At 44.5% G+C, this 24,614-nt stretch overlaps 1 protein-coding gene across 1 annotated transcript; it reads left to right on the top strand.

The window, feature by feature from the left end:
• Nucleotides 1-1,091: 1,091 nt before the first annotated feature.
• On the top strand, nucleotides 1,092-24,614 carry LOC310782753 (AN1-type zinc finger protein 3 homolog). The gene is made up of 6 exons (XM_083643489.1): nucleotides 1,092-1,637; nucleotides 13,097-13,137; nucleotides 16,138-16,332; nucleotides 18,801-18,866; nucleotides 19,664-19,837; nucleotides 20,762-24,614. Exons 1-6 carry the CDS (start codon nucleotides 1,573-1,575, stop codon nucleotides 20,914-20,916), a joined length of 696 nt encoding a protein of 231 aa, XP_083499615.1. The 5' UTR covers nucleotides 1,092-1,572; the 3' UTR covers nucleotides 20,917-24,614.

The following is a 24,614-nucleotide window of genomic DNA, read 5'->3' as shown; positions in this document are numbered from 1 at the left end:
TTTGTTCAAGTTTGACTGTGTTGTTTGATCGGTGACCCTGCATTCATCATTTTCATCATCACTTTATTTGTTATTTTATTTAACCTTTAACTTTTTTCAACACTGATGGGCAAAGCCGCCCGAGCAGTTGCCTCAGAAGGATTCCTGAAGAAAGATTTGCTGCCCAGAAACATCCAGACAGACTTTTGGGTCCTGATGTCTCACATGGGTATCTTGTTGCTGGGGGTGTTGCCCAACTACATTGCCTAAGACTTAAATTGCCTGGTTTCGCCCAGTCTTTAGGAACAGCAACAGAAGGGTTCAAGCAGGATAGTGGATTATTTATTAATGGGAGGATAAACTCAGGTCAGGCATTTTTATTTGAGGAAGTTCATCTTGGTTGTTTGCACGTAAACATGATTAGAGGGATTGATTAGGGGGAACAATGGTCTCCCCAACTCTTTACTGACCACTACATCATTGATTAGATGTTATTTGTCTGTAAATCCAGACATAAGCATTTGAACAACACCAAATGTTAACTTTAGTCTCTAACCCCAATATTTTCATGTCAAGGACCATAAAATAGACATTCACAAGAAGCCCACGCCCTGTTTGATACGATTTTGTCCCAATGATGTTGAATCACCAGGATACAGGAGCAGTGTTTCATACAGGATTACATTTGAGTGAGACTGGTGTTTGGACCTCAGACCATTTAGGGGGGTCTACTCTACGCATGCTACCCGGGAAGAAAATGTTATGCAGTTTAAAGTTCACTGCATCGATCTGGTGCATTTTGACAGCAAAATGAACAAATTAGACTATATGGTGCATGGGACAGATAGTTAGACCATAACCATAGAGCTAGAGACTGGTCTAATTTGCCCCACCAGTTTTTCCCATTCTTCAGAGTGAGAGCAAGTCAATCATTATCTATTGTGCTTACTTCCATGAAAACAACAGAGAACTAACTCATTTTTACACCGTCGTCATAACTATACAGTGATAGTCACCCCCCGCCGCCCCCCCTCCTCATATTGACATAGGGATTGATGGACGCGCTTCCGCTCCGTCCCAGGCAGCAGCAGCGACGTGTGCGTAGGGGTGGTCCCACCAGGGCGAGGGGGAAGGCCTGGCTCTATCTTATTTATTTTCCTTTGAACAGACGTCCCACGGATTTAACGTCTCTCATGTAACGCTGTGCCAGATGGATATGCGGTGAATCGTGGAGTTTGGACGTGTTTTTGGTCGGTGTTGAACACTCCGACACCCCCCCTCTTTTTGTCTGCGGGTCGTAACGTCCAGCAGCAGCGACGGTCCAGCTGATTGCATTGAGAGTGCCGACCGTTCAATTATTCCCAACGGAGCCGTTTTAATAATAGGCTTTAACAACGGGGGTTTGTGTGCTCGAAACGGGTCTGTTTCTCCGACCGGTCTTCCTCAACTCGTGGACTTTGACAACGACGAGGAAATACATTTTGTGTAACTTGAGTGTTGGGATTATTTTTTTGTTCTTTGGACGACCAGCAGGCCCTGGACTCATCCCCAGCCTCGCGTTTCCATATCGGTGCTTTTTGTGTTGAAGCCATCATGGGAGATACGAGCGAACGAAGCAAAGCTAGTCTACCTCCCCGGTGTCCCTGCGGGTTTTGGGGGTAAGAATATAACATGTTAACCATTGAGTCGAGAGCTAATGCTAATGTTATATGTGGATGTCATATCATGCCCCACGGGTTTAAAGCTAGCTAGTCCAAACCTATTGTTGTTGTTCTGTTGTGCACAGGCCGAGGGTGGTGGGGGGTTGGGGAAGTTAATAAATAAGCCTTTCAGTTTGAAAACAGTCGAATTTACCACCGTTTTCCACCTTTTTAAACGCGTTCCCGTCGTGTAAAAACGTCAAATGCCGTCTCGTAGCCTGGCGATATCGTGTTTTAACGCAATTTGGGGGTGTCAGGAGATGACGTATCCGAGATAGAACATGATTTATTGCCAGCAGGTTCCTTTTAAACCTGCCCTGTGTGTGTTTTTCTACCCAAATCACCTCGAAAATGAGCAGCGGTAAAACAATTCAAACGCCTCTGAAGTGTTTATACCCTTAAACTGAGCTGTCTGTCTTGAGTGTCTGTCCGTCCTTATTTGTTTTTCAGACCTTTACATTCTCTCTTGTCAAGTGGTGGATGTGTTTTGCATACCGGATGTGATTCACTGATGTTTCCCTCTTAGGAAAAAAATACAGTAATCCCATAACACATTGTACAAAGACACGCCACAAATGTCACATCTATGAGTCATTATATGAATGCTGTAGTCATGTTATAGGAGTTACAAATACCATGTAGGACGATAAGATTAGTGTTATCTCCTTACTGAGCCCCACAGACGCACTATAAGCCCCTGTCTGTGGTGGGTTACTACATGAATATTAAGGTGATTTCTTCATTGTAGGGTGGTGACAGTTCTTTGCAAAAAAATACAGCCAGGACACCACCAAATCCTCCTGTTTTGAGGTCTTATCAAAGCAAGAACGTGATGACTAACGTTTCCCCCCTCCCCCTCGACACTCAATGGCTTCACATGATGGTGTCCAACTGTCCACTGTCCAGTAAGCAAACTGGGACCAGTGGCCCACCTGTCAATGTCAGGTGACATAAATGGCAGCATTGTGTTTACGGTCGTGCCTCAGAATGACACCTGGCCTCATGGCAACTGGCTGTCCAACACGTGCTCTTAAAATCAAGTCTCAAGACACTCCGAGCCTTGTCTTGCATAGCCTACCGTTTAATATAATTTGCCAGCGTTAAACTCCGCTTTAGAGGCCTTGAAAGTGACGATATGTTGTGTCACTGCTGATGACAGCTGATATTTTGTGCCAATGAATTTGCATGATATCTTCGAATGTGTGTATTTATTTCAGGGTGGGGTAGAAGCTCCTATACGTGCAGGTTGGGCCCCAGCCCCACCCCACCTGACTAATTGGAGGTGGAACTTGCTTACTGCCTTTTTTAAATGAAGTCAATGTACTAAAAAGACGATTGAACTATTAAACAAACAATTTAAATGTGCAAAGAAAACAGGTTTTACACACTTGATTTCATCATGTAGTTTTGCTCAGGGAGGAGCCTCAGACTGGCCAATATACAATAAAAGCCCAATTTGCCCGATATATCAACAAACCCATATATGGGTGTCATCCTGCCGGTAGAGGGTATATTAGGGACTAAAGTTTTTCTGTTCTTTCTTTGTCTTATCTCCTTTGTTTGTCCTGCTTTGTTTTGGATTTTGCTCTACATACGACTGTGATGAACCAGTTTTGTTAGACACACCTTCAAAACAAATGGTAGAGTCTTCCCACTCCCACCCATCATCCTAATTACATTGGAGGGTGTGGTTAAAGTAAATTACCCTGATTTCTCATCTAATTGGCTTATCATCTGTCTGCTGTGAGATAGGCTGACTTCTGTGCCACTGATGCCTGGGAATCGCTCTGTTGAAATTTTGTTTGGCCTCATTTTCAAGTCACTTTATGTCACTTGGTAGTGGTACTGATATGAAATGATCAATAGGTTACTTTCGGCTTATATTTGGATCTTGAGTCATACAGCAACATTTAAAGCCTTTGGTATATACTGTCACAATGGAAAGGAATCCTGCTTCAACACCATCGCAAGAGGTTGAATACAATATTGAATTCTGTAAGCATTCAATACTTGAATCAAATGTGTTGTGCAAGTTGAAAGTTAATGTCAGCGTCACAAGAAGAATAGGAGAAGGGGGATTGGACTAGACAGAGCTGCAGCCTGGCTCTTGACAGTAGACTGCAGCAGCCAGTCAGCGCAACATTTGAACTGTTGAAAACATGACAAGAGTGTCAGTCTGCCATCTCTTGAACCACAATGCTTATTCAATTAATCGATTAGTTGATTGACAGAAAATGAACTATGTTTATGACCGATTAATCCTTTAGACAGATTTTTAAGGGGGGAAAAAAACTAAAATTCTCTTGTTCCAGCTTCTTAAATGTGAATATTTTCTTCTGACAGTAAACTGATTATCTTTGCATTGTGGAATGTTGCTCAGGACAAGAGAAGACATTTCGATGTCATCTTGGGCTTTGGAGAAAAAGTGATTGACATTTTTCAGCATTTTCACCGAAAGACTTATCGATTGTTAGTCGAGAAAATAATTGACAGATTAATCGATAATGAAAATAATCGTTATGTGTCACGTGAGAGTTGTTTTTGTTAGGATCGACCTCTCCGCCGGTTCATTTTGGTTTCCTTCCCCCTGTATCTAAAGTAAACTCCAGTTGGCTGTTGCCAGGATTCCTATCAGATTTCAGTCTTGGCGAGTCTTCACAGTGCAGGACTGGGCCGACCAAATCAAACACGTGTCTGAAAAAATCTTGTCAGGCTCCATCTGGCCCGGAGCCGCCGCCAAGAGGCCAAAGTTCACACTACATGATAATCTGAGCGACTGTCAGGCCTAAGTGCAGCCACTCCCCACTCAAACTCCCCCAACAGCCAACGGTGATGATCTAGTCAGGGTTAGAATCAGTATTAAAATCATCTGTTATCCTTGTACTTAAATCTCAACTACTTCCAAGGCCTTTTAACACTCTTGAGTCAGAGAGCACAAACCTCCGCCAAGGCTGAACAATTCTCCAACTTGCTGTTAGTTACACCCAGGGACATGACTCTTATTCCATACATTTCATTATTATTACTCTTATCCCATACATTTCAAGTTAAGTTATTGATGTCTTGACCCTGCAAACATGGAATCATGTCTCTCTATCTCTGTTTGTTTCATAATTATAGCCAAAAACGATAAATCGTTTAATCTGGATCGCCACCAAAATCTAATCAATTGTTCCTAGGTCCAAGGACTATCTGTGGACCAAATTTCATGGAGCCCAGTTGATACAATTTTGAGATATCCTGCTAACAGACAAACACAGACTATATATGGGTGAAAAGAAAACCTCCTTGGCTGAACAAACCAAAACATGTTGTCACTCAGTCCTGCTGCATTGGTTGCATAGCTCCTCTGAACAGCCTACAGACTAGCTCTTCCTGTAGGGATGTGATCTGAACAGCCTACAGACTGTAGCTCTTCCTGTAGGCAGTCACATGATCTGAACACCCTAGACTAGCTCATCCTGTAGGCAGTCACATGATCTGAACACCCTACAGTCTAGCTCTTCCTGTAGGCACATGATCTGAACACCCTACAGCCAAGCTCTTCCTGTAGGCAGTCACATGATCTGAACAGCCTACAGCCTAGCTCTTCCTGTAGGCAGTCACATGATCTGAACACCCTACAGACTAGCTCTTCCTGTAGGCATGTGATCTGAACAGCCTACAGCCTAGCTCTTCCTGTAAGCAGTCACATGATCTGAACACCCTACAGCCTAGCTCTTCCTGTAGGCAGTCACATGATCTGAACACCCTACAGCCTAGCTCTTCCTGTAGGCATGTGATCTGAACAGCCTACAGCCTAGCTCTTCCTGTAGGCAGTCACATGATCTGAACAGCCTACAGCCTAGCTCTTCCTGTACGCAGTCACATGATCTGAACACCCTACAGCCTAGCTCTTCCTGTAGGCAGTCACATGATCTGAACACCCTACAGCCTAGCTCTTCCTGTAGGCAGTCACATGATCTGAACACCCTACAGTCTAGCTCTTCCTGTAGGCAGTCACATGATCTGAACACCCTACAGCCTAGCTCTTCCTGTAGGCAGTCACATGATCTGAACACCCTACAGCCTAGCTCTTCCTATAGGCAGTCACATGATCTGAACAGCCTAGACTAGCTCTTCCTGTAGGCAGTCACATGATCTGAACAGCCTACAGACTTCCAGTCTCTGTGCTATTGACAGGACTCACTGTGACAAACGCCTCATTATTGTGTTGCTACTAATGTCAAAGTGGAAACAAGGTCCAGAAGGTGAGGGACAAACTAAAGATCATCTAACTCAGGGAAAGGAGAAATCACCAAGAAAGCCAGGAGAATATTATAAACAAGACATTTCCAAAATGCTAAATGACCACTTAGGAGAAGAAAATCATTACCTGAAGTTTACAAGCCAATATTTGTAAATTGTAGCCTGCCCAGTCTGGAAAAGTCTGATTATTTTGTCAACCATGGACTTCATTTATGTATTGCGAATTCTCCTTAAAAATACCTAATATGTTTACATTTTGAACTGTCAGGCATTTTGTATGAGTAAGTCTCATTTTCCTATGGTGGATGTCTCATTTTACAACAGAAGTTGTAATTTCTATGTGAGATGATATTTTTTTTTTTTTACAGAATTAGCATACTCGAGATTGATTGCCTATTGTTTGCCTATAGACTATTGAACTACAAATGCACACATTGGCACAATAACAATTCAAGATTTCAGCCCGTTTGCAGTGAAGAATCACTTTATTTTCAAGAGGACAGGAAACATTAACAGTCACATTGTGTGTCATGATTAAACTATCACCTTGAGAGTGTTAAACATTAATCACAAAATACTAACAGATAATAATAGATAGCCTGCCTGTTGTGTCCGTCCGTGTCTCACATCACTACAGTTAGAAGAAAGACGTAGGGAACAGAGTGATCCAGATTCCAGAACAGGGTTTGTAGTACAATATACCCAATCCCATACATAATATATGCTTTACTAAACACAGTCGGACTTCATGTCCCAACTTAGCAACGAATTGTCATTTGTCCCGCCATGTTCAGTCATAAATAGGCTGTTTTTGCCATATTTATTTTTGGTATTGTTGGTATTAAATTCAGTTCCAAGTAGCATAAAAAACATGTTAACACGTTCACTGCCACTGACGTATTAATACGTCAAAAAAAATCCAGCGGTTCACTGCCATTGACGTATTAATACGTCAATGATTCGATTTTTTTTTGTTGACGGTGGGATGTGCATCTAACCCTTTTACATCTCTTATATAAGTATTGGATGTGTACAACGTGTACAACCCATTCCACCGACCCACTAAGTGGCGACAAGGAAGGAGGAAGGCAAGCAAAAAGCAGTGTGACGAAGCCATTCTCATGAAAATGGATTGGCGAAAACGCTTTCGCGCTGATTGCTGGCAGTGCGGGATTGCAAATTTGCATAATAGATCACGGATGGAACACACTTTGAAACACGCAGCATAAATATGACCAGAATCGCAAAAGCTTCTCTCAACCAAAACTCCAAGAAGCGAGCGAGTCCATCCAGACTTCCTCAAACAGCGGCCGCGCAGACAGGCACAGGACAGCAGCAAAGCAGTGAGACTGGTGACAAGCTTGTGACGGCCGCTGCAGCCAAGAAGAACGCCCACGGAGGGAGGAGTTGGAAGCAACTCTCCCTCTCGCTCTCTCCCTCTCTCTCTCTCTCTCTCTCGCTCTCTCTCTCTCCCTCTCACTAGGATTAAACCTAGTGCGTCTCCGGGAGAGAGAGAGAGAGGGAGGGAGAGCGAGAGGGAGGGAGAGAGAGAGAGAGAGAGAGGGAGGGAGAGCGAGAGGGAGGGAGAGCGAGAGGGAGGGAGAGAGAGAGGGAGGGAGAGAGAGAGAGAGAGAGAGCGAGAGGGGGAGGGAGAGAGAGAGAGAGAGAGCCAAAAATGAATGGTTAAAGTGACTGTTCTATCGAATTTCACAAAAAGACGTTTATCTCTGAATATTTTTTCTGACGCTGAAACCATGCTGTATTCAACTGCTAATGCTTACATAACTACTAACTCTACAAACTAACTCTTTTAGACAGAGAAAGCACACATTCTATTAGTTCTTTTGAGATATTGTGTGTTCACAAAATCTTAGCAGAAAAGAATCCTCGGGTCTTGAAAGATGAGCCAGAATCCTCAAAAAACCCCTCTGGCAGAAGCTAACTACAGTAAAAAAAAACGTCTGGCAGTGAATGTGTTAAATGTGTCTTTCTGATACCTGCAGATATGCTGTTTATTCAGATTGTGGGACGATATCAGAGGCTATGCAGCGGTCTGCAGCGACAGAGTTTTGAACAGGCAAATCATGTATTTCTCACAGCTTGGTCATTGCTTGTCATAAGCAGCACCAATGACATTGCATCAATGCAAACAAACAGGAAATAAAATAGCTAGTTCAGAGCTTACCATCAAACCCAACAGTGAATGCATGCAACCGCACGTCTCCATGGTGTTGGAGACGTTTATTAGTGTAGTGCTTCAAAGACAAGCTGTAGAGAAGTGGGGGGCTTTGAGAGGCTGTAATGGCTCATTCTCATCCACTCTGCCCTCCTGCCACTGTGCCAGGCACAAGTATTGTTTGTGAAACAAAATCACAAAGGGAGACGAGGAAGCGGGCGTCTTGTGTGAGAAGTTCAGCTTTCACTTCAGCTTTTTCTCAGCCCACAAGCTTCACATCAGCTGAGCTTCCTGGTCACTCAGCAGCACTGGAGCAAATGAATGGACTTCCGCGCATCATGTGGCTCAGAGTGTGATCGCATTGGTTACTGTTTGTTCATTCCCAACTCATAAATGGACACACACACACAGTCGCGCACACACACACACACACACACACACACACACACACACACACACACAGTCACACACACAGGCAGCAGCAGTTGCTTGTTGCTGGTTTCTCACAGTAGAATTATTAACTTTAAGGCAGTGATTCCCAACCTGTGGTCCGCGGCCCCCTGGTGGGCCGCAAAGGTATTGCAAGTGGGCCGCCAAATCATTTCCAAAAAAGTATGATTTTTGTGGGGGGGAATATAATTATATAAAAATATACAGAATAATGTTTTAAATGTTAAAACTCAGTTATGTTTAAAATGATATTAAAAATGTTTAAATATTATTTTGATTATTTTGTTTTGTTTTTCCTTCAAGTATTAGACATGTGACAAGCAAATGAGCGATAGGAACTTTTGTTGTTATGGTCGGACCACTTTGCAGCGGGACTGCATTGCACTTGACTTGTTTACGTTTTAATGCTGATACCTGAAAATGGAGTTTAAAGATGGATAGCTGGCTAGCAACAGGGAGAATTAAAAAGAGACAAGAGACCGATGGTGAATCGACAGGTGATCTCCCCGCCGTCAAACAAAAAAGAAGAGTTTGGAGAAAGTACAGTGCTGAGTACTTAGCGCTGGGATTTTTTTGGACCGGCACAGAAGATGAACCGTTACCGCTGTGCGTTGTGTGCTCTGAGATACTGTCAAACGAGGCCTTGAAGCCAAGTAAACTGCGCCGTCACCTCGAGACAAAACATGGACAGTATGTAGCCAAGCCACTGGCTTTTTTTGAGAACAAGCTCAGGGAATATCAGAGTAAAAAGAAGGTAATCGAGTGTATGGGCAGCGAGAATACGAATGCTGTGGAAGCGTCCTTTCGGGTCTCCCAACTCATAGCCAAAGCGGGAAAACCACACACCATCGGCGAGACTTTAATTCTTCCCGCAGCAAAACAGATCGTTGCGGTGATGTTGGGAGAGAAGGCAGTGCAGCCTATCAACCTCGTCTCACTGTCGGATAATACAGTCAAACGAAGAATTGATGACATGGCAGATAATGTGTCGGAACAGCTGATCCAAAGCATAAAAGAGAGCCGCTTTTATGCACTGCAACTGGATGAATCGACCGACGTCGCAAGTCTGTCACAACTGCTTGCTTATGTGCGGTACGAAGAAAGTGGCGAGATAAAAGAGGAGTTTTTATTTTGTAAACCTCTGCCCACCCGTTCAACTGCTGAGGCCATTTTTGACATTTTGAACACTTTTATTGTTTCCAATGGGATTGACTGGTCCAAATGTGTTGGAGTGAGCACTGACGGAGCCCGTGCAATGCTGGGGCAGCACAGCGGAGTTGTCAGGCGTGTGAAAGCGGTGGCTCCGCAAGCAGCATCTGTCCACTGCAGCATACACCGTGAAGCACTAGCTACAAAGAAAATGCCCCCGGATCTGAAGACTGTTTTAGATGAGGCGGTCAAAGCAGTCAACTTCATCAAGAGCCGTCCACTGCAAACACGTTTATTTGCGGTGTTATGTGGAGAGATGGGCAGTGATCATCACCAGCTGTTGTTACACACTGAAGTGCGCTGGCTCTCCCGGGGCAAAGTACTGACGCGCCTGTTTGAGTTACGCGATGAAGTGCGTGTGTTTTTTCTCGACACAAAGTTTGAACTTGCAGACCGCTTTAATGATTTTGAGTGGTTGGCTAAGTTGGGTTACCTGGCCGATATTTTCAGCCACTTAAATGGACTGAACCTCGGTCTTCAAGGGACAGCAGTGAACACGTTCAATGTCCAGAATAAAGTGGAAGCGACCATAAGAAAACTGGCGCTGTGGGCTAAGCGTGTCGACCAGTCAAACTATGACTCATTTGAAAATCTGTCCGATTTTCTGACAAAGGAACAGAGTCAGCTTCCCATCACCGTGAGCAATGCTGTCAGAGAGCACCTGCAAGGTTTGAGCACCCAGCTGCGCGCATACTTCCCCATCCCAGATGTGCAGTGTAACTGGATCCAGCCACAGTGACGAGGCCCTCGCCGCTCTGAGCGCAAAAGAGCAAGATAGTCTCCTGGATCTTGCTTGTGACACCGCGCTGAAGCTGGTCTTCTCAGAGAAGCACCTGACAAACTTTTGGCTTCATGTTGCTTCTGAGTATCCTGATCTGGCCAACAGAGTTGTGAGATTCCTGATGCCTTTCCCGATGACGTACCTCTGTGAGACTGGATTTTCTGCACTCGTGGCATTAAAAACTAAGTACAGAAACAAACTGGATGTTGAGCCAGATCTTCGACTGAAACTTTCATCCATTGTGCCAGACATCAAGCATCTGGTTGCCGCCATGCAACACCAGCCGTCTCATTAGGTGAGTCAACATGTTGTTGGCCTGTTGTTGGACTGATCCACTGCAGCTTTATAAAAGTTTTAATTTTGTTTCGTTGCAATTATTGCTTTTGCTTGTATGTAAATAGTTTTCTTCTGCCGAGGCCTAACATTACATGCTAAATTTTGCAATCTGTACACTGGTTTGTTTGTAGGCTCATGATTTAATATAAAAACACATCTGTAATTTTTCGTTAATGAGCTGTGGAAATGCGTCGGGGATGAAAGCCCCTATATGAGCCAGCAGACGCATGCTCTCTTTATATGCGGGGAGTCGTGAGTAGGATGGAAATTAACTGTGTTTTGGCTTGTTTTGATATTTGGGTTTTGGTTGTGTTCTGCGACATTGTATGTCAAACACCAACACCATGACGTCTTAATATGATCCACTGCAGTTTTTATTTTAAAAGGAAAAAGCCATGAGTGCAATGTTTTAATTTTGTTTCTTTGATGTTATTGCTTTTGCTTGAATTGAAGTTTCATCTTTACATCATCTTTATATTGGGTTTGTGTTTATTTGTAACCCTATCGATTTAATGGGCTTTCTTCTGATATTTGGATTTTGTTTGGATCTGATATTGGATGTCAAATTGTTATGAGAATGCACTTTTCCATTGTTGAAGGATACCGTTATTTATTAATCATTTGTTAATTAGCCTGTTACAGCCTTGCTTGTCATTTCTGACATCTGTGTGGTGCTGATGGACAGCTCCTTGAATGATTGGTGTGTGTGTGTGTGTGTGTGTGTGTGTGTGTGTGTGTGTGTGTGTGTGTGTGTGTGTGTGTGTATGTGTGTGTGTGTGTGTGTGAACAGCTCCTTGAAAACTGTAATACTGAAGGTGTTGCAACATGTTACAGGTGCTGTGTTAGTGACTGTGGAGCTTCCAACATGTTTCTCCTGTATTCAGTTCAGTCCTTTATGTTCAATTTTCAATAAAAAAGTGCTCTGAGAACGCATTATATGGCCTTTGTATTTATGGGGTCGGAGGTGGGCCGCGGAAAATTTTGAGACATAAAAGTGGGCCCTGAGTTGGAAAAGGTTGGGAACCACTGCTTTAAGGTTTAAGGTTGTAACTTTGTTACAACCTTAAACCTTATTCTCCTGCCTTGTGTGTGTGTGTGTGTGTGTGTGTGTGTGCGCGCGCTTTCCTCCCTCTCTGCTGTCACTTCCTCTCATCCTGCCTTCAATTATTATTCCTCCTCTTTCTCCCCACTTGTACTGATTCCCTCTGCTCCGCTCGTTGCTCCACCCCCTCAGCCGATCTGGGGAGAGTTGTAGACTAGCACCATGCTCCCTCCGATACATGTGCATTCGGCATCCGCTTCTTTTCACCCGACAGCGAGGGGTTTCACCGGCACGCACGTGGGAGGATCACGCTATTCCCCCCCAGTTCTCCCCCCCCACCCCGAACAGGTGCCCCGACGAGGACACATCCCCTTAATCCGGCTTCCCACCCGCAGACACGGCCAGTTGTGCCTGTATGCACGCGCAGCCACGCAGGAGGTAACACGGGGGCTCGAACCTGCAACCCTCATGTTGGTAGGCAGGGATGGTGCAAAAAGAAGGTTGTGGTCGCGGATTTGAAACATCGGGGAGGTTGTGAAAGGCCTTTTGGTGACACGCAAGACCTGCTGTAACTATCATTTGTGCTGTTACAAAATGGCGAGAGCCTCCTAGTGTCTCACTGATGATGATCAAGTACCATCATACCTGTTGAGAAAGGGTCTTATCTCTCTCTAGAAGTGGCACTCTGATTTGTCTTTCATGGCTTAGTTAGGCAGTATAAAATTGACGCTCATGAGCCCTCTGTTAATCTTAATTGACACATAGATGATGTTTGCTTTACGTTTTACAAGAAACTCATGTTACAGATTATAGTGTGATTCAGAAAAACATGTCTGATCAGAAGATATATTACTATAAAACTATAAAAGTACATGGTCTTCATTTTGCACTTGTGTGGGAAAGTGACACATTTTGCTACTGTGACAACACATGCGGGACTAGAAATCATGTCTCGTGCGTTTGAGGAAACTGGGTGTGTGGGTGAGAGTTGGTTTGCCAGTTGGGTTATCAAGTTGGATACTTGTTTACATCAGTCATAAGATTATCATAGTCTTATCATTTTTCTCATAATAGAGACAGATTTCCTTTAGTGATAACGGTTGAGTCTGACAAGCTTAGCCGAAGAGTTCCTTCGTTCATCCAGTGAGTTTGACTTTGTCCCCTCCTCTCCGTAGGTCCAGTAAAACCATGAACCTCTGCTCCAAATGTTTTGCTGGTAAGTCTTTCTCTCTCCCTAACACACTGTTCCTCTAATGACAGGGGTGAGACGATGAGACCACAGCTACTTTAGCTATCCCCATCTTTGCCCACATCGTTTCTTGAAAACCTTTAGCTTTATTTTTTATTTTAACTTTTTTCAACGAATGCATCATGCTAAATTCATACTGTTACAAGGGTGGGATTTGACCACCAGGCAACTGGTGACCTTTTTGTGTGTGCTGTGTCTGCAAAGTTGACATTTGGTTTTCGCAGGCAACCAACATCAGTTGGCCATCCTATTGTTTGGTAAAATAGTAAAAATGGCCCCTGGAAATGCATATTTGAAATATGCATATTTGTGAAATGCATATTTGTGTTTCGCTCGCCTCCTCCGCTGGCTCTGTGATTGGCTGCTGCACCTGTAAAATACACATTTCAAATGTTGCTTGGCTATAATGTTAAGTGACTGCACATTTCAAAATGTCTTCACCATTCTGTTCCAACACCGGGCTCAGCCAGTTACTTCCTGTTGTGTTTACACTTCCTGTGTAAACGGTACTAGTGAGCAGGTAAAAAAACAGAAGGTGTTTTGAACAGGAAGTCATAACACAACTGGGTCAAGTGGGCGGGGCTACATCGTATTTTTTGCGATACCGGTGCTAAAACGATACTTTTAAAATGGTACCGAACCGATGCCTAGACGACGGTGCCTTTTTCTAAAGAGGCACCGTCAATGGACGCGCTCCAAACCATAACGTTTGTGAAGGTGCGTGCGGCGCCGGTTTCACAGCACCGGAGGTCGGATATTTCGCTGAGCAAGCTCGGGCATGGCACCGAGATGAGGCACCCAAATCTGTGTTGCAATTTGGTCCGGTAAGTACCAGTCGTAAAAGGTACCGGCATCATAGTACTACCGGGTTTCGGTACCCAACCTTAGTTTCAGAGGTGCTTTTAAACTGATGTTTGAATCAACAGAGGATGTTGAATTCCACTCCTCCTAGGGAGGATCATATTTAGATTTTAATATTGAGCTGGCTCATTTTCTTCACCAGACACATGTCACCTATCATGGCCCGGGGACAGTTTGTCCTTTCTCAAATGTTGCTACTTAGCATGCTTAGCATTCCTCTTTGACAGCAGCTAGCTGCAGCTCCAGGCTAGGTGTGCCAGTTGATTTCGGCGAGGAATGCTAACTATGTTAAGGAGCCATTTTAGGGAAATGGAAAGACAACTAAAGGGTTTCACCCCCAAATGAGCTATAACCACCATTTGGCAAAAAAAAAAACGTCTAAACTTGTAAGATCACTGTTGGCATGAAAGAAAGGCACACTCTGGTTTACCTTAAAGTTATCAACAATCTGTAAAGTGCTTTGCTTAGAGTCGTTGTTTTTTGGGGTTTGGTTATCTTTGCGTTTGAAAAACATAGACTCATGAATTTTTAGTTTCCAGCGTTTTTCCAAAGTGGATATCTAACGTCTTGTTATGAAAAAATGTAGATCTACTTCTCTCCCTCAATGTGACAAGTGTCTGGCAAAGAAAAAACGACCAATTAAAATGTGAAAATGTCAAGGTATGCCTGGACGTTTCCCCTCGTTAACTTCTATCGGCTGCTTTTCCGGAGGATGGGGTTGAGCTGGAGCCCTGGCGGTGCCCATAGCAACCGGTGAAGATGGCAGACAGCGAGGACCTAAGGGCCACCACCCCCGCTTTTGAGTCGAGCATCACAGACGGCAGTAAGAGCTCAGAATAGACTCAATACACCTGAGTAGGGAGGCTGGCGAAGAAATGGGTTAGTCCACGTGTTGAGGGGGAGCTCAAAACTAGGCTGCCTGCTGTCACGTCCCGTCCCGCCCTGTAGAGGGTGACAGAGAAAAGATCATTTCCTCATGGATCGATAACGTCTCACATGATTAGCCTTGTTTAGGTCTGAAGTGCAGCTCAGTCGTCTGGGAGGATCATACCTTTCTCAGACCGGAGTTTATAGTGGAACATAATGTCTGTTAAGACTTGACCAAGCCCCGAGTTCCCGTTCTTAAAATTGAGGCCAATGCGGAAGTACCAAAAAACTGTAGTTCCTCCACTTGAGGCTGGCTCCAAAAAGAATTAATTCACACAAATGTTAAAATGCTCGACTTTACAGCAGAAATAAACCTGTTATAGCCTGGTACAAAAAAACAGTTTTGAATTATAGCTAATTCCACCTTTCATGCCAACTGTACGGGGGGGTGAATGTTAGATGATGCAAAAAGACGTACGTTTTGAGTGTGATTGACAGGTCGCTCATCCAGTGATCCGATCACGGGCCGATAGCAGGCGGCGCCGCGGCTCTAATCGTCCAAATTTACGTCACTTCTGGCTCCAAATAATCAAGATGGCGACGGGCAAAATCAACATCTCAACATCCATCTTTTTTTACAGTCTAAGGACTTGACAGCATAGCAGCATATTTAAAATTCTCAGTTATGAGTAACTGGCAGTGTAATGCCATGCTCTACTCAATTAACTACAAAATACTATAATTAGGTAGGTAGAGCTGTCCACTTAACCATGGAGGTTGACTACTTTTAAGTCCTTTAAAGTTGCACTTGGCAACTTTGTCTGTCAGTTACTCCAATGGCATCACGAGGTCACTGCAAAATGTGAGTGTCATACTCAGAATACCTGTAACATGATGTCAGTGAACTGCACACAAAGACACCAAGTTCACGTTTACCAAGCCGGCGAGTCTGTGATTGCTTTATATATCAAAGGACATCAAAGGGGCGATGGAGACGTTGGTGAGGACAGAGGGACATCTGTGGGTGACGGGGACGTGAACAATCCAACTGGAGATGTTCCGATACCATTTCTTTTCTTTGCCGATACCGATTCCGATCCCTGGACTTGTGTATATCGGTCGATCATGTTTTGATTCGTTCTGTCCCTTCTTTCTCTCTCTCTCTCTCTTTCTGCCTGTATCTCTTATCTATTTCTCTATTTCTGTCTCTGCTCGCTTACTTGCTGTCCTTGACCACAGACATCGAGGAGAAGCAGCCAGGGGAGGACTGCACCTCCACGCCTATCCAAAGCACTGGGAATAGCCAATCGCCTGTCTTCAGCAGCGAGACGAGCAGTAGCAGTAGCCAATCCCTATCATCGTCGTCGCCGCCCACTAGCTCTGAGCAGCCGTCGGCCGAAGAGCCCTCGCCCACGTTTCCCAGCACGAGGGAAGGTAAGCGGGCACAGCTAACGTTTTCGTGCTCAGCATGGTGGCAGCCATTATTATTATTATTTGCCAAATATCCATGTGAATAGGAAAAATACACCAGCAAGCAACAAAATGGCCCCAGGACTACAAGTGCATCGCCAGTAGCTGTGTTTTTAAACCGTGTTTAATTGTTTTAGAGTGGGTTTTTCCTTTTTAAGTCTTTAAAGCCTCATCAACAAGTGGTAATTACAGATGCTAATACATGCTACTCTTCCCTGTTTGTATGTTCAGATATCAGCCTTATTTTACAGTTTCTGCTCGTACTCTCTACTCTGCTCACCTCTCTGCAGTGTTTATGACTGATTCAAATATCCCCAAATGTACCCAAATGTACGTGTTTTATTGAAACAAGTGGCTAATCAAGCTAGCTAGCGATAAACACATTTCACTTCCTATACATTCTTCACAATAAATGTCCCGTTAGTTTGTCGGAGGACAGCTTTTAATTTGAAGGAGCTTCAGCAGGAAATAGAGTTACATCCAGGCAACTTTCATGATCCGGGATGGAGCCTCGAAGTTACATGGTGCAGTAACAGGTATTCAGAGTGCAGAATGGGAATGACAGAGGCACCATTTTCCCCAATTAGAAGTCAGTATACCATCAAAATGTGTGGCAGTGGCAGAATCATTCTAATAGGCAATTGGAGCAAAAAAAACCAAATGGTCTTGGTGATATTGGTCCAGAGACATGACAGCTAAAGTGGTAGCACAGTACACAGACACACACATCGTACAGTGAGAACAAGACCTTGCAGACAGAGACTGTTGAGTAGACAACTCATATCACTCTAACATGACTGTACATTCAGCATCAAATAACTGGGTGCATTCAGATAGCATGGTGGTGAAGGTGGCTACGCTGAGGAAGATGCTGCTAAACATGCAGCACGGCCCTGACTATATTCTTTTTGAACATTGTTTTTGGATACAGGGCATAGGCAGATAGAATTGGTGTATTCACCTTATGTTCAGACCTTACAGTGGGCCAAATTCTTCCGGGTCCTATTAACACTTCCGGCGGTCACGGCGCCAAATATGAAAGAACGTCATGAAGAAGAGAGTTGTTTTTGTAGCGGACAGCGCAGGGTGTAAAACAAAGAACGTAGCCTACTACTTTGAGCTCGGTACACAGCAAGCAAGCGGAGTATCCACTGTTAGCCAGGTCAGATAACGTTATCGTCGACAATGACGAGCACTTTCTTGTAAAACATACCTGGACTCCAACAAAGAAAGCTTCAGAAGGTTTTCTGTCCTCCGAGCGCAGCTCGAGCCACTTACGTCTATAAGACCTGCAGACTTATTATTAACGTAATTCCCTGGAATGCGAGAATTAACGAGCCAGTTACATGGCGTTGCATTCTTAGACATTGCCGTTTGCTTTTATTTGGTATGTTACACACAATTGGCTAAACTATTAGTTAATTCAGAGTTAGATTATATTGGAGCAGCCAGCCATTTTTTTTTCTTCTTTTTTTTGCCGGAAGTCGTCGGAACGACCACACAACCAGGTCAAATGGGCGTGGCTACATAAGGTGAATAGATTTTTTTTTTTTTTTTTACATACACATGGACTCTTTGGGTACTTGCATGATACATCTGTCTTTTGTGCCCGTTTAGATTACATTGTACACAAATGAGTTGTTTAGATTTGGTTCACTGATGTGTTATGTGCAGGGACCACTTTATACCTTGTCTTATTTTTTATTTTATTTTATTTTATTTTATTTTATTTTATTTTATTTTATTTTATTCTTTTTGGGCACCATATTGCTTCCACCTGTCTGGAACTAAAAGAGTTTCAAATATGGGAGAATGGAGCCACTATCATTCCCACTCTGCGCCCTGAGCACCTGTCACTGCACCATGTAACTTGGAGGCTCTGCCCCGGAGCATGTCAAGTTGCCTGGAATCTGTAACTCCATTTCCTGCTAAGTACCTATAGGAAGTGAAACGTGTTTATCGATTACTAGCTTGATTAGCAGTGCGATTATGCACTTGTTTAAATAAACGAGACAACGAGACAACATTTGGGGATATTTGGAGCTTTTTTTCTTCTCTCCCAGCGAATCAGGTATAAACACTGCAGAAAGGTTAGCAAAGTGAGTACAAGCAGAAACATTCAAATAAGGCTATTAGCTGAACATACAAAGAGGGAAGTGTAGCATTTACTAGCATCTGTATTTACCAATTGTGGCAGCAGAGGGCGCTGTTGCTGCTGCTCAGCACAAAGCTACACATTATGGCTTTAATTCTGTGGTTGTCAATATTACAACACTCCAGAGATATTAAATGGTGAACTGCTGGTAATGATGTTTTTATTTTATTTATTTATTTATTTAATCCAGAAGTGATGTATGGCATTTGAGAATAGAACTCCCCGTGTCTCGTTTTGGAGCAGAATCTTACGCAGTCTGTTCATTCTCCTTCTGCAGGCGCATCATGCACAGAAACAGCTCAAGGCACGCTCTGCACACCCACAAAACGTCCTCGTGAATCAGGTACAGTCACCTTCTTGTTCCCTGCACTGTGGCTCTGGCCCACTTTCAGTCCTAGCTGTTAACCCCCGCATGCTTCTCTCCTCAGCCTCTGGGTCAGAAAGTGAGTTAACCCCCGCATGCTTTCTTCCTCAGCCTCGGGTCAGAAAGTGAGTTAACCCCCGCATGCTTTCCTCCTCAGCCTCGGGGTCAGAAAGTGAGTTAACCCCCGCATGCTTCTCTCCTCAGCCTCTGGGTCAGACAGTGAGTTAACCCCCGCATGCTTCTCTCCTCAGCCTCGGGGGGTCAGAAAGTGAGTTAACCCCTGCATGCTTCTCTCCTCAGCCTCGGGGGGTCAGAAAGTGAGTTAACCCCCGCATGCTTTCCTCCTCAGCCTCGGGGGGTCAGAAAGTGAGTTAACCCCTGCATGCTTCTCTCCTCAGCCTCGGGGGGTCAGACAGTGAGTTAACCCCCGCATGCTTCTCTCCTCAGCCTCGGGGTCAGAAAGTGAGTTAACCCCCGCATGCTTCTCTCCTCAGCCTCTGGGTCAGAAAGTGAGTTAACCCCCGCATGCTTTCCTCCTCAGCCCCGGGGTCAGACAGTGAGTTAACCCCCGCATGCTTCTCTCCTCAGCCCCGGGGTCAGAAAGTGAGTTAACCCCCGCATGCTTCTCTCCTCAGCCTCTGGGTCAGAAAGTGAGTTAACCCCCGCATGCTTTCCTCCTCAGCCTCGGGGTCAGAAAGTGAGTTAACCCCCGCATGCTTCTCTCCTCAGCCTCTGGGTCAGAAAGTGAGTTAACCCCCGCATGCTTCTCTCCTCAGCCTCGGGGTCAGAAAGTGAGGCGACGCCAGAAAAACGACCACGGACAGAAGAGAAGGAGGATGGCGCTGAGGAGGAGGCCCGCGGGGGACCCAAGCAGAAGAACCGTCGGCGTTGCTATCGCTGCCAAACCAAACTAGAGCTGGTACAGCAGGAACTGGGCTCCTGTCGCTGTGGTCAGTACCCAACACATCAATGCTGTTCTCTAATCTATATCACCTTTACTAGTGTGCTGCTGATACATTTTATCATTAAGATTCAATTTGTGAAGTGGTGCCTCCTCTGGTCGTTCGGGGCGCCTGTTCGGAGGCGGGAGGGGAACTCGTTGGAATAGCGTGATCCTCCCACGTGCTATGTCTTACCGGTGAAGCTTCCCCTGTCAGGTGAAAAGAAGCGGCTGGCTAACTGCCCATGTCTCGGAGGAAGCATGGAGCCAGTTTCGGCTCTCCCCAGATCGGCAGAGGGTGGAGCAGCAACCAGGATAAAAAAAAATGCACTAATGGGGAATAAAAAATCGGGGGGGGGAATTATAAAAAAATAAGAAGAAAAAAGATTAAATTTGTCACTTCCTGTACTCAGAGAAGATTTCCCATTAGTGACCCATACTGAGTCTGACACCATTAAATTAAATTAATTAATTTGGGCAAATTTACTGGATTTCAGTTTCTATTTATGATTTTAGGCTGATGTGTTTTTTTTTACACAAAAATCTTGCCTAGTGCAGCTTAAAGACCTGTTCCAAATGCTTAGGGAACACTGGTAAACTTGACACAAAATTACACTTTTATAACTGCTTGACCCATTTTTCCTGTAACCTTCCTCTCACCCAAACGCACGCTGGGGGGTTGGAAGAAAGTAGTGCAAATCACTTGTATTGAAAAGGCCAGAAGGAGAGTTTTCTGCTATGTTTGCCGATCAGCGAGGCGAGATAAACCACCAGATGTTGTCTCACATACACACACACAGTGAGGCAGTGGGAACATTTTGTCGGGGTTACCCCCCTCCCTAACCTCTCCTTTCCTTTCCCCTCACCAGGCTATGTGTTCTGTTTGTCGGGGTTACCCCCCTCCCTAACCTCTCCTTTCCTTTCCCCTCACCAGGCTATGTGTTCTGCATGCTTCACCGTCTACCTGAGCAGCACGACTGTCTGTTCGACCATCTGGGCCGTGGCCGCGAGGAGGCCGTCCTCAAGATGGTGAAGCTGGACCGCAAGGTGGGCCGCTCGTGCCAACGCATTGGGGAGGAGTGCTCCTGATTGGCCACGCTAACGACCAGCCGTCCAATCGGAGATGAGGCGCTTAAAAGGAGGAGGAGGAGGAGGTGGTGATGGTGGTGGAGGAGGAGGGAAAACAAAGGAGGGACAGAAAATGGGGTGATGGGTGGGAGGGGAGGGGATGGAGAAGAGGAGAAGGTGGAGGGAGCATGGTTGCAACAGCCTGCATTTGACCCTACAATCCTGGCTTGACACAAGCCCTGTCGACGTCCTGACTTCCTGCCTGGGACGTCTTGTTTGGGACTACTCTGGACAAAACGCCGCCAACGGGGGGGGGCCGTGGCGGCTGTTCTGCGGAGCCACATTCAGTATCGCATGTTCACGCACACAGCCTTAATCCCCCCCCCCGGTCTTCAGAGAGGACGCCGCAGCCGTATATCCCCTCCCCTCCCCCCTCCCCTCCCCACTGTGTCTCGCCATAGTTTTTCTTCTCCTGTCTGCTCACGCTCCTTTGTTCATTACAGGAAGTTATGGAAGATGAACTGTTATAGCGTTTTGGCTGAACTGACCCGTTTCTCTCAGCTGGATTCTCATTTGACAGCAGTTGGGTTTTCCTTTTGTTTGCTTTTCTTTTCACATGTCTGGGTCGTGGGGGAGGGGCTCCAGCTCTGTCCCATGACCACTCCTCAGGTTGGCATCAGGGGGTTGGAGTATCAAACCTGTAACCCCACTTCTTTTTTTTGGTCCCCCCCACCCCCCCCCCCCCCCCCATCCCACATCTCCCGCCATTTTGGTTCATGCACGGCAATGGTAACGGCACTTAGCTCGTGCATGGTACCAGTACCAGTGTGTTTGTGCAGGTATGCGCGTGCCAGTTGGTAACGTGAGGCGGTGTGTACGGATGCCGTCATGGTTTGGTTTTTCGTGCGGTCATCGTAGTGATTACCGTAGTTCAGTTTTTACTGCTTAACCACAATACAGCCAATCCCTGCCTCTGCTCAAATGGACTGTTGACATTTAGTTTTTTGAACGGACGTGAGTCAGTCTGATAAAACCTCTGTGTAGCAGATCCTCCTCTGACTCCTCCCCTCTCTCTCTCGCTCTCTCTCACTTTACTGAGTGGTACTGTTTGTCTTGATGCATCAAAGGGGAATGCGGCTGAATTTTAGTGTTCAAATGAAGAGTTCTGCTCCAAGATGTTCTATTGTAGAAAGATCATACCTGCACCTCAATCAGTATCTCTCTCAAATATAGAGGATCGGTCGGTAAGACTGGTAATTTTGTCATCACCGCCCTTTGAATAGTATCTGAAACTGCTCTAATTCTATGCTGTGGCTGGCACTTTTATTTTCAAACGGTGGATATCATTTTGGAGTATAACTCTTCCAAGTATGATTTTATTCTTCCAAATTCACACTGCTGCCGAAGACAATGTCGTTTCCATTAGTGAGAATTCACTGCTCTCTCAAATCGCCAAAGACAAGAGAGACGGGTTCGCCCCATCGTTATTCTGTGGTGTCACAGCGACGACGTACGGAGAATAGTGGAAAAAGACACGCCCACCCAAAAGCCAACTAGGATGTGTGCTGGATCAAAAATACCTGATGAAGTTGGAGGGGGGGGGGACAGGATGCGCACACTATGTAGCTCCCATTTAAAGGGTTTTTATTTGCTGCGTGACGTTTAGAGCCACACCTCTTCCTCAGAAGCTTTCTGATAGACACAGGGAGTCGCTATCGTAAATGCTATTCGTTGATACGATACACCAGGTGTTGATTGTATTGGAATAAAAAATACACATCAATACACGTACAAAAATGTAAATATGCAACCATATGAAAAACAGAAAAATAAGCTATACGCATATACAAAAGGTACAAGAAAAACACATATAGGTAATACATGTACCCCAAGTAGTTTATATTCCACAAAAGTACTGGATAGCTGTCATATAACATTGTGTTACAAATAGACAATTTAATTCCAATACCTGTTTGTTGACAACCTACACCTGATGTATCATGGTGCGACTAGCCGTGTTTGGAATGGGTCACTCACTCACGATTCCCCATGTAGTGTTTTATCATATAGCAGCAGTGAACTACAGTATATGGGGAAACATCAAATGACTTTCAGACACTACATCACTCTTCTTCTCCTTTGGTATACACGACCGCATTGCATTGTGGTATATGGGAGAAAATGTAGCGTACATTCGCTGTTCACTAGAAATTGCAGTGCATTGTGGTTATTTTATAGTAGACTATAGTGAATCAAATTGACAGTTGAGAATTTGGACACAAGTAGTAAAAAAAAAGAACATTTAGAACATGGCTTCTGTGTCTATCAGAAAGCATCTGAGGAAGAGCTTTGGCTCCAAACATCACGCAGCAAATAACAAGCGCGGATTCGCAATATCTGCGACCACATATGCAAATTTCCAAAATGCAGGATGACAGGAGCAGCTCACCCTACTCTGCCTCTGTCACCCTGCATTTTGAACCCCTACCCCCCCCCCCCCCACCCCGCTAAAGGGTGGATAACTTTTAGGGCGTCAACTGACCGACCAACCAACCTTTAAATGGGAGCTACATGGTGTAGCTAGCTGGTCAGTAGTTGAGAGAGTCCTGTTTTACTCTTTGGAAAAGATGTTAACGGGCCACTGTTGCAGTGCTTTGCTTGATTTATTTAAAAAAACAAACAAACCGATGGTTTATTACTGAACCTCATTTAGCTCCAAACAATCTAATAGTTTGGGCTCATGTCAGTCCGGCATTTATTGTTTGTCAGATCCGTTCAAGGCTTGATGACATCACAGATTCAAACCAGACCCTCTGGCATCTTGATGGCGACTGGACTGTTCTCGGCTGCAGGAATAACAATGTGAATTCTTAAATTGAGTAGTTTCCCCTTGTTATTATTATTACTATTTTTTGTTTTGCCATCTGTTCCGACTCCCCTCTTTATCAGCCTACACAGTCTGACCGCTTAGACTTTGTGCTGTGCATACCGCTCGATTGCCCATCTTCCTTCTACTCTTAAAAAGCTATTCCACTAAAATTTACTTTTTGGTTGTCATGTTGCAAAAGTTGAACATTTTCCGCAAATTTTGGCATTTAGCACATGCTGTATAGTTAAGTTGTACTATAAGTTGTATTTTGTTTAATATAGGTACGGGGACATGAAATGTACTTGGCACCATCACAGGGAGTGCAATTTGGTGATGTAGGATTGATTGATTTTTTTCCCCCTTCCTGAATCCGCTTTATTTCCTAAAATTGTAGGAAAATTAGGAAAAAAGTATACTTTTGCAAAATAACACCTCAAAGTTGGTTCAGGTGGAGGGCCCCCTATAACCAGATACCACTTAACTATGCTAAGCCTCATGCACAAGTCTTTCCGTTTCTCCTCGACCACCCACCATTCTTCTTCAGTGAGAACACAGCCAAGGATAAAGGGAGTATCGTTTAGAGAAATATCATGGCTGGTTCTTCTTTTGATATTTTGAGAAACCTGTTCCTATTTTGAGTGATAATGAGAAATGGAAGTTGAATATCTTTCTGTACCTTTTAAAGAAAAAAATTATTTAACCTTATATCAGTTTGAGTTACTTACACCCTAGCATAGAGTGGCATATTTAGTTAATGTATAAAAAAAAAGAACATAATTCTGTCCTATTTTCTCCTTTAATTTTATCGTGTTCAATTTTCTGCTGAGGAAAAATAAACTGGATTAGAGGA

The sequence above is a fragment of the Poromitra crassiceps genome, assembly GCF_964638095.1.
Source record: "Poromitra crassiceps genome assembly, chromosome: 9".
Classification (NCBI taxonomy): domain Eukaryota; kingdom Metazoa; phylum Chordata; class Actinopteri; order Beryciformes; family Melamphaidae; genus Poromitra; species Poromitra crassiceps.
The sequence above is the reverse complement of the archived record's forward strand: the minus strand, read 5'-3'. Positions and strand labels throughout refer to the sequence as shown.

What these genes read in the sequence shown, in the direction of transcription:
- LOC310782753 (XM_083643489.1), top strand. Translation starts at nt 1,573, where the DNA reads ATGGGAGATACGAGCGAACGAAGCAAAGCTAGTCTACCTCCCCGGTGT. An exon ending in TGTCCCTGCGGGTTTTGGGG is followed by an intron (nt 1,638 to 13,096) that starts GTAAGAATATAA and finishes TCCTCTCCGTAG; the next exon opens with GTCCAGTAAAACCATGAACC. An exon ending in CTGCTCCAAATGTTTTGCTG is followed by an intron (nt 13,138 to 16,137) that starts GTAAGTCTTTCT and finishes CCTTGACCACAG; the next exon opens with ACATCGAGGAGAAGCAGCCA.